This window comes from Cornus florida, unplaced genomic scaffold (genome assembly GCF_030987335.1).
Source record: "Cornus florida cultivar Cherokee Brave unplaced genomic scaffold, ASM3098733v1 CherokeeBrave_3.0.0_Hap2_Chr03, whole genome shotgun sequence".
NCBI classification, from domain to species: Eukaryota; Viridiplantae; Streptophyta; class Magnoliopsida; order Cornales; family Cornaceae; genus Cornus; species Cornus florida.
Window position 1 is genome coordinate 1,345,637 of NW_026775573.1, and position 10,670 is coordinate 1,356,306.

The following is a 10,670-nucleotide window of genomic DNA, read 5'->3' on the forward strand; positions in this document are numbered from 1 at the left end:
GTTATCCTTAGTCAAGCTGATTGTCCAGATCGCTTTTTTATAAGTAAATGTAAAGTATGAGATCATCTTGCGTTGTAATACAGCGAACGATTTTAATAATTCACATGTAATTACTTTATCTACTTACGCTTTACACGTATGAACAATTATAACCGTTCATATAGTATAGCACCATGTTGTATTGCAGAGAATCCACTCATTATAAGCATATCATTGCTGAACTTGAACAATCAGTAGATTTGTACAACGAAGTATCACTTGCTTTTTGGGAATTGGATTGCTTTATTCTGGGAGGCATAAATTTGAATAAAGCTCCAGTCAAAAACCATATTCATAAAGTAGTTCATTCTGCTTACGTTTGATTCTGCTTTTATATGAATTATTGTTTTATTGTGCCTTTCATTCTTTCCAAGCCACAAATACCACTTCCCTGTATTATCATTATATTTATATTATTACAACTGTTTAACGAATCAAACTGCTGTTGAATAGCTAGTTACTGTCTCCTTCAGAACATTCATTCACCAAATAGATGACATAAGCTAAAGCTCAACCAACAAGGTTCAACAAGGTCATTCTCATAAATGGAATATATAATATATAGCATTATACATCTATTTTTTCAGCATAAAGTCAAAAGTAACTTGAAACATAATACTTCTTAATATGCTAATAATGGAAGCTGATGTCAATAAAAAGGTACAAATAAGTGCCAACCAATAAGGATCAATTCTGGTGAAGGAAAAAAATTCTTTCTGGAACATGTACCGCGATCAAAATCCTACCTATTACCAATATCCTGCAGTATAAATTCAACGGTGCACCGTCTTACATCACTCATCACTCAAATTATCAAGATGACGACGTTTAAAATTTCAAATTTCACCACTTCTAATGGTGAAATTCACCGTTGTAGTAGTGTAATTTGCTCAATCATATTATAAGTGAAATTTCAAAGTAAATGTAATGAAAGGGTACACCATTGGATATCACAAAAAAAAAAAAAAAAACAAAGAGGTTGATGGGAGAGAATTTCAGTCCCATTTACATATGTACTTCACCATATGATCATCCATGACGCACTCACCATTGAGAAATTACACAGCTGCTAATATACTTGAACATTGCTTTTCTCTAATTGCCAGAAAAATATCGAAGCACGAACACCCGAGGGGCTTGACTTGTATGAACAATGAACTACCATCATTCAATGGATCCGGAATAAGTAATTTCACGGCCTATCCAACTTCTTGAACAGCTCGATCTGCTGAAAGCGGTTGCTTCTTGTGGTAGCTCACAAAGGAACATGCTCACTTTTGGCATTTTCAGATTCGTAACGACCCAAAAAGTGCCCATCAACACCCCGCATGGCCGCAACCTGCCAGAGCCAATATATAATGAGGCTTCTTCAGAATTTCCAGTTAAAAATAGTATATGTAATAAAACTTGATAGTATCAGCGGAATATCCTCTAGAATTACACTATTAACCATAACGAAAGATAAGCAGTTACCAATCACCTGTTGAACATTATGTATTTTGGGAATGTTTAGTATCCTACTGAGTGGCAACTGCTATATATAATTGCTCAATACGAGAAAATTGCTGTTTACACAAACTATGCAACTCGGGAGTTGGGACTTTACCTTACCATGGATCTCATATTTGATGGGACCATCCAGCTCTGCACCTAAAGCCAATAGTCTCGACACTGTAGTGTGAATGTCAGTCACCGTAAAGGACAAGAGCATAGTTGTTAAAGGCTCAAGGCTGACTAAGGCGCCAAATGCCTTCTGGAGCCTAAGCGAAAGGCACGGTATAAGGCGTGAGCCTAATCGAAGTAAGGCGTGTGTATATAATAATGCATATTTAACATATATTATTATATATATTCCTAATCAAGCAGTAATTGCAGTTGATGTAAGTAGTGAACTATAAATTTATGAACTTTGTCAAATATTTCAGAAGGTTAAACAATAAGATATCTAATATAGAACCGTTTAATTTACTAGTCATCGAGTAAAAAAGAAAATGATATGAATAAATGATTAAAAATAACAAGGCGCGCCCTCTTTGTAGCCTGAAGTCTACTAAAAAGTGTGAGCATGGGGGCTTTATGTGAGCCTTATTGAAGGGGCTTAGCCGTAGTCGGTTGAGGCGCTCTAGCTGAGCCTTGACGAGCTTGGGGCTTTTTTGGAGCCTAGGCGTGCCTTTAACAACTATGCAAGAGCGACGAGTGTTCCTTCTGCATGGCATGTTCACTGTAAAGCTAGGATTAGCAGCTACTTCAGATCAAATATATTCCACTCCAGTCACAAATAAGGAAAAACAAATGTCTAACATTCCAACATATGATCAAAGACAACATGCTAAACAACCCACGTAACAGAATAGGAACCGGAAACATAATAGCATTTTCAGGGGCAGAATGCAAATAAGTATCTGTCAAAATTAGTTGATTGGTTAACGTTATCTCAGGAGAAAGGCAAAGGGGAAATATTGAGTAAAATTGTATATAAAAAAAACGCTATGGGGAAATACCGAGTAAAGGTGTATAAAAAATAACGCTACTTCTACCCAAATGGAGAACTAAGTAATAAAACTCAAGTCACACATGGCTTCCATCATTAAGAGGGCTTTATGCAAAGCTGTTTCAATATTTAAAGATATATTTTCGAGTCACATGCCAGAATATCTGCCAGGCGTAACAAAGAAACCATAGTGGTCCAAGATTGTGGGATGCTTTCAGCCATGTCAAACAACTCAAGCATGAGGACGGTACACTGATGTGAGGTGTGGTCTCACACTCCGTCAAGGCTTTATAAGAAAGGAACTTGGATTGTTAGAAACTGTGAGGACCATCTAAACTTATATTAAAACTTTGGGAGGGTGAATTTTTTTTCAGAATAATGCTGGCGAAACCTTCAAATCAATCTGTCAAAAATATCATCCAATCATAGTAATGGCAAAAACATCCATCCAACTAAGAACATTTAGCTATGGTTATCTATAGAAATGCCATGTGCTCATTTATACCTATTGCCAACTGATGCATCATCTCCGGGCTTAGAACTAGATGATGTTTCAACATAGATATAGATTGAAAAGAACTTACTTTTAAAACTTCCCAGATAATAAAGGTGCCATTAAGTATTGATAATGTTGAAGAGATGATTAAACTGCTACTAATCATGTAAATAAACCACTAATAAAAAAATGTATAATTTTTATTTTCGTTACTATTGTTTGTTGTTTGTAACAGTCTAGTTGGTTCATCAAAATAAATCATCCCAATAGGCTTACTCATGGGATTCATCTAGGGCAGAACATAAACTGAAAGCAAAAACGCATTTCACGTCTTTTTCAAAATATTTTTGCTTCTCACTTCGGGCAACTAGCAATAATTTTCTAGGGACATTTCAAAAATCTGTTTCATGTAGTTTGGCGAGGAAATTTTGAGTCGGGGTACAATTGATCGTAAACTATGACATTGAATCTCTTTCCCTTCAAGGGAAGATATTAATCTTAGAGAAAGTGGAATTTGCACAAGGACTGCAAATCCCTCCTATGATATTATTTGAAAATAAAATTCTTGTGCCAAAAAAAAAAAATTTGGTTAGAATCATCAGCAAAAATAAGCAAATGATTATGTTGATACATTCAAGTGATTAAACGTTTTACACTTAGTAAGATGGATTTATTGTCATAACCTTCATTTTCCAACAAAATCAATCTATTTAAACCATGATCACGAGCAAGTGCATTTATATACTCCTGAAATAAGTGTATTCCTCCACTTGAAATTGGATTTGAACCAAAGGTAGAGGATTTTGGGGGTTATCAAAAGATATGTAGTGCGATACAGTTAAAACAAGGTATAATAGTAAAAAAAGAATAGATACCTCGGAGACAGGTAAACTTCAACAAGTCTTCTATCAAGCATAAAATATTCATAGCCCCACTTCCAGTTTCCATCCTTTCAACGTCATATCTATATTTCTTGGTCATACTAATGATTACTTCACTAATCTTGGTAATGGTCCTGCATTCTCAACTAAAGAAGGAGCTTCCTTCAATGTTTTAAATACAATTTAAAATAAGTTGAAGCAAAAATTATCTATTTCTGGAAGCAGAAACTTTAAAACAAGGTGTGAAATTAAGGGGGAGAAAGGGAAGGAAACAAAATTTTAAAATTTTAATTTTGACCATGTGAGGACCCCCCTAGGGGGAATAATTTGGTGCAATGGTAGAGGCTCAGGCCACTAAGAATGAGAACATGGACATAGAGACGAAGGTTGAATCATTGTTAGCACGGAGAGTGTGCAAGTTGGATAGTATCTACACAGTGGAGCAAGTCATGACAATCTGGCTCTCCTAGCACCTCAATTAACAATGACTAATACTGAGTAATGGCTCTTTTTTATTTTTTGGATCTGTTGAGAATCTGTGATGGATTCAGAAATCACTAATTATACAAAGAAAAGATAAATGTTGGGTTTCCATTCGTACAATGACCAGAGTAATAACTCAAATACGATGCTGCCCTTTAACAATGAATAAACTAAAAAAAGGGCTAGCTCAGTGCATGAGGGCCCTGCCATTTCGGGGCCTGGGGAGGGTTACACATACGCAATCTTACATTTACATGGGGAGGCAATTTCTAGTTTCGAAACTGTGACCTATGGGTCATAAAGGAGCAGGGTTGTGCCAAGGCCCACTAACAATGTGTAAATATAATTAGCTTCAAAGTTGACATCTTTAAATCCACTAACAAATGGTATTATTTAGAGTTATAAGAATTAAAAAATTTCAAGAAATAATTGAATGATGATAATGAATACGAATAAACACCCCATTCTATTGATCATTGTTTGTGGGAAAATTGGAAATCAGATAAGATTTTATGCATCATGTTGAAACTGTAATAAATTAGGTATAACTCACTTGTGTAGAGCACACATAATAATACACAATTTATACCATTAAATCCATTATTTTGCTGTTATTTATGGAAAATGAAACCAAAACCAAAGATGGAGAAAAGGGTATCAAATAACAGAAGAAAATAATTCGAACACATATAAGAAAGAGGATCTAGATAGAGAAAGACAGACCTGTTGGACTGTAAGAGGGCGAGTTTAAGGGGACCAGATTGGAGTTCAGCCCAACGAAGAGAGCAGACATTGATGGTGAAGTCCAAGCCCTCTGAGTAGAACCGAGCCGCTTTTGGGACGTCCTTGTATAATTGTAGCATCCACCTAAACGAAGCCGCCATCTTCTTCAATCTCTCTCTTATTTTTCTCCACCTCTCTCTCTAGAAAATCTCTCTTCAATTCAAACCAGAGAGATCAGAAAAAAAAAAAATTCAAACTAGAGAGACCCTTCTATTCCTAGCTTGCCATTACAAACTGTACGACGCCGTTTACGACATCTTTCTAAAGAAGGACTTTTAAGGCCCATGAACTACTGCTACATTAAATATCCAGTGATATAGCCCATTGGATTACTTACATCAAGTCCATGGTTGTATGAGCTTAAAGCAAGGATGCAGACATGAGTACGATATGAAATGGGCTCGGAAATGGGACACGGATACATAAAAATAATATATATATTTTTTATTAATTTAATTATGAATGAAATCACTGATTATTGTTTTTTTTTTTTTTTTTTTTTTTTTTTTTTTTTTTTTTTTAACATTGAATCCCATTTTTTTTTTATAAAATATAATTACAAAATTATCTTACTGTATTTAAGTATTTAAAACGTATCAATATTCGTGTCTCAATTACATTGGCGTAACACACTGTTGCATCAAGAAAAAATGTTGTTTGTGTTTTCTAGATTATGATGTTATTCAAAATTGAAAGAACAAAACTATAGGGGAGGCTACTAAGGCACTAGAACTGGATCTCTTTAAGTGCCGTGCAAAGAAGGCATGCTTTCATGTGTAATCCAATGGCATAGACACAGATACAAATGCTAACACTTGATTATCGCATTAAATGTCAATCATTCTTGAAATATACAAATGTTAACACTTTGCTCAAGATATTTAAAAATTAATTGCATAATTTCTTAGCCCACGCAAACATGACTGTCAATATTTCCTCTCACGCTTGCATTATTGACAACTATTCATGGATGAACATTTCGATATATATATATATATTTGTTGGTTGGTACTCACACACTCATGTCTCCACTGAGATTCAAACCCCTGACCTCTCTTTGAGAAGTAGGGGTTTGATACCGCTAGACCACTGACCTGCTGGTATCTCTTTTGAAGTCTGTTTAAATAACTTTCTCTTAAAAAATCATTTATAGTCCGACAGTGATTAACTCCGATTGATTTGATGTGAGTGCAACCCCAATCAGTCGGATTTTGTCCAACTGTCAGACTCTTTATTATGACTCTTCAAGAAATCACTGACCCCAACTCATTTGATCATTTGTATGATGGGTAGTGTGGAATCTGATAGATACTGTATACCGAACCCTAACTCTGTGGATCCCAAATTTTTTGGAGGGTATTTTGGTAATTTTTGCACTTATTATGTTGCTCTAGTGTGATAGTATTTAATAATTTTGATCTCTCTATATCTGCTGTGGTTTTTGATCATCATAGTGAAATTCCTACAAGTTTTGGACGTAGCCCTAAATTTTGGGTGAACCAAGAAAATCTGTGTATTCATGTTGTGTGGGTGTTTGATCTATTTATTGTATTTTCTATTTGATTTCGCAACAACAGTCAATTCCATCGACAAAAACAACCAATGAACCAACCACTATTTCTGCAGCATGATCTGAGAACCATTCTCAAATATATCACACCAAATTAGCAAAGTGACAACATAGTTACTTATGCATACTAGAGAGTACTTAAAAGGGAAGAAGATATACTGTGCTACAGATTAAGAATGATTCAGAGTCCAATAAATGTCCATATGTAACATGCACCAAACCCTGTTAGAAAATGAATGACTATATGAACTAGCTCAGGTCAATTACTGTCACTTGTATCAAAATGCAACTCACTTGTTTATGATCTGGATATAAACAAATGAGTTCGACTTGAATTATCATCCAATCAAATTGAAAAACCAGTAAGATGAGCCAAGGCGAGAAGGCATGCAAATAAACCTGGTCTTCAAAGTGATTCTGGGAGCCGCAACATCCTGCATTTCATGCTTCGGAACACATGGTGGGAGAGAAAGAAATGCTTTTACGTCAACATAGGAGACTACTGTATCTTTTGGTTCATTTACAAGTCATGTAAAAACGAAGAACCAACAAGAAGCTGCCAAGCTCCTTTAAAAAAATTATTGCAAGTTCAAAAATTTCATGTAACAATACCCACCTCTACATAAACATAACAAAGCCGGCCTCACATTGATCCAAATAGTACTAGGACTGAATATTTTTTTAGCTAGGTAAGCACGTAACAAAAAATACATATTTTCATTTACAGATGTGATTCTAAATTACAAAGGAAAAAATAAATTACTAGGTACGCTGAAATTACTGAAACGTCATTCCAAATTCAGCTAGAAGGATCTTGGATACCTCAGGAGCTGGAGATCTGAATCTTGACATCCACTGCTGCACTGTACTAGCAGGAACCTTCCATGCATTTACTCTCAGTATGCAGTTTTCCGTCTTCCAGTGATTAGCAATATCTCCGTGTTGTTTGGAATCACCATTGTTATGCTTTCCACTCAAATCCCTGTTTAATTCAAAACGATGTGAATCACTGCCGGTAGAATATTCATCATCCACATTTGGAGCACTTGCAGCATCTTTTAAGTGGAAGGACTCCGAGGACTGTCTACGTAAGCTATTTCCTTTTGGCCTTCTTGAGGATAAATCATCATTATCTCTGCAACAAACAGATCGCTCGGCTCGAAGAAATGTTTCAATTTCGGAACTCAATTTGTCCAAAATTGGGTTCTTTTCTGCAAGGTTCTGCCAGCTTCATCTGCATCCTCTCATCTAGCCATGCTTCTGAAATATGGAGAACCAATGGATCAGGCTTTTCCCCACCAAAGCGATCCTTGTCAGACTTGTATTTAAGGGAACGCACCTCTTGTTCATAATCTCTTTATTCCTTTAGCAAATTCATCACACAAGTCTTCCAACAATATTCTTGCATGCAGAAATATCCACAGCTGTAAACAAATAGTGAAAGTCGATCATTCAGTTCATTAACATCACTATAACTACCTATATGGGCATAATAATAGTCATTCATTCATTGTAAATAGAAAGTCATGATTGTGTTGCTAGTGCTAACGACGCATTCAAATTCTAATGCTTGTGATTGGACCACCCTATTGGAGATGAATCATATCCTAGATGCTATGTGTACATTACAAAAAATAAAACCAAATAAAAAGCATGTACTACCATTATGATTATTTAATTAGATCAGTAACTACTAGCAGCTTATCCGTTATAACTGTACTTACATATATATATATATAGACAAACCATCAAGGCATGCATGTTTGAGAGGAGCTTAGGAGCTCCCTTCACCCCAGAGCCAGAAAGACGAAAGTAACCTCGTCTCCCAGTTCATGCTCGCCCTTAGCCTGCGCGCTTTCGCCCTTCTGCACCCAGTCCCAAGGGTATTCATGAACTAGCAGCCGCGGAATACCTTCATTTCTTTCCTTGGAGCGGCAGAGAGCTCCCATAACCCCCCTTCACAACTTTCATTCATCTTTACAAAAAAAAAAAAAAAAATTGAGAGAGAGAGAGAGAGAGAGTGTGTGTGTGTGTGACTGTGTGTGTGAGAGAGAGGGGGAAACTTAATGTATTGAAACCAAATGCAGAATTGGTTGGTTTTGGGAGAGGGCATGAGGGGGGGCTTATATAGGGTGAGAAATGAGTGTTGATGTAATCTGGTCCATTAAATTTGAAAGATGCGAAATTAATAAAAATCTGAGAATGGAATTTCTAGTTCTGAAAAATCTGAAATATCTCTGCATTCACCAGTGATTTTAGTGCTAAAAAGCATCTTTTCTCGTTGCTTTACATTTAATGGCTTGTTGGTAGCTATACCCACTTGGCTTTCTATGATCAATTGGCCTCTCACATATATATCTTGATCATGCAATGCTCATCGATTTTAGTGCTCTCTTAGCATCTTTAAAAAAGCTTTATGCATTTATGGTTTATTGGTCATAATTATTATATATATACTAATTTATTATTGGTCATAATTATTTATATATCCTTATATATAACAAAGTGGTCATTCTCATCTATATAAATCATCCTTGTGGTATAGCGGGTTCCATGCATTAGTGATGATTTTTCCAGTATGTTTCTTGGTGGTCGAGTTACAATTTGATTGGGTAAGCTTACTGTTGTAGTAACTAATTAAGTTATTTTTGGTATATATTCTTTAATTATTCTCCGTTTTTACCAGAAAAGAAAAAGGAACTGTCTGGGAATTCAAAATGATAGGGACATCACTGCCTTTTATGCAGCTTGAAAGTTTTTGCTTTCACAAAAAAAAAATTAGAAAAAATTCTAATATTTATGTCTGTTTTCAAAAAAAATATCTTTTATAATGGGATGAAGTACAACTACCACCACTGATGAAAATTTCAAATTAGTTTACTTCCCAAACTTGTTGGAACGATTTTATTTTATTTTTTCTTAATAATTAGAATTAATATCAATAGTAATAAGGGAGCCTATACACTCATTTCCCTTTTAGTTCTAACACTCCGTGTGATTGAAGCCACGGAAAAATAGGTGGAATAAAAAATGAGATAGAGAGATGGTGCATTTTTAAAGAAGTAATATTTTTTTTTTATTTTTTATTTGGTTTAATGAAATGAATAGTAGAAAAGATTGATGGGCTGATATATATATATATATATATATATATATATATATATTGGTTTAAAAGATGGGATGAAGAGTTTTTATATGTCTTTTTTCACTGTAGCATTATTATACATGAGAGGATTTCAAAGGTTAAAGGCTAAAATTATTATTACATATTTGAGGTGTGCCTCTTTTTTTTTTTTTCCTCTTAAAATTATTATTACATATTTGTAGTGTACTTGTGTTTTTTTTTTCCCTCTCCATCCTCTCTTTCGGTCCAATTTTGAATGAATAAAAAACTTTTCAAAAGCATGACTTAACGGATACTTATGCTTGATCCCTCGTTACTTGCTTTCTTCCAAACAAATAAAGGAAGTTTCATCCTTCGTATCTCCCATCTTTTCATCCAACGAGACATAGGATAAATTCACGCTACTTTTAAAGTGAAATGATATAAATATTCCTCACTCATAAAAAAAATCTAGAATTAGGGGTATATAGGGAGTTTAACATGTCTAAGGTCACACGTGAACTTCGGAAGGTCCAAGTTCGGGACAATTTGGTTAAAAGCTCTATTCATAATTGTGTATAAATTCACGAGAAATCATTGATCACTAACATGAGGTTCTTATTGCGCTACGGATCAAAGTTATCCTCATTCAAGCTGATTGTCTAGATAGTTTTTTTATAAGTAAATGTGAAGTATAAGATCATTTTGTGTTATAACACAAACGATTTTAATAATTCACATACAATTATTTTATTTATAGGCCTTCTACACGTATGAGCGATTATAGCCATTCATACAATATAGCACCATGTTGATCACAGAGA

General features: G+C 34.9%; 1 protein-coding gene across 1 annotated transcript; it reads right to left on the minus strand.

Moving 5' to 3' along the window:
- Positions 1-1,294: 1,294 nt before the first annotated feature.
- On the minus strand, positions 1,295-5,274 carry LOC132300923 (uncharacterized). Its single transcript, XM_059798231.1, has 3 exons — positions 5,114-5,274; positions 1,646-1,799; positions 1,295-1,378 (listed from the first exon to the last, which is right to left on the minus strand). The coding sequence occupies exons 1-3, from the start codon at positions 5,272-5,274 to the stop codon at positions 1,295-1,297; spliced, it is 399 nt and encodes a 132-aa protein (XP_059654214.1).
- Between the last annotated feature and the right edge of the window lie 5,396 nt (positions 5,275-10,670).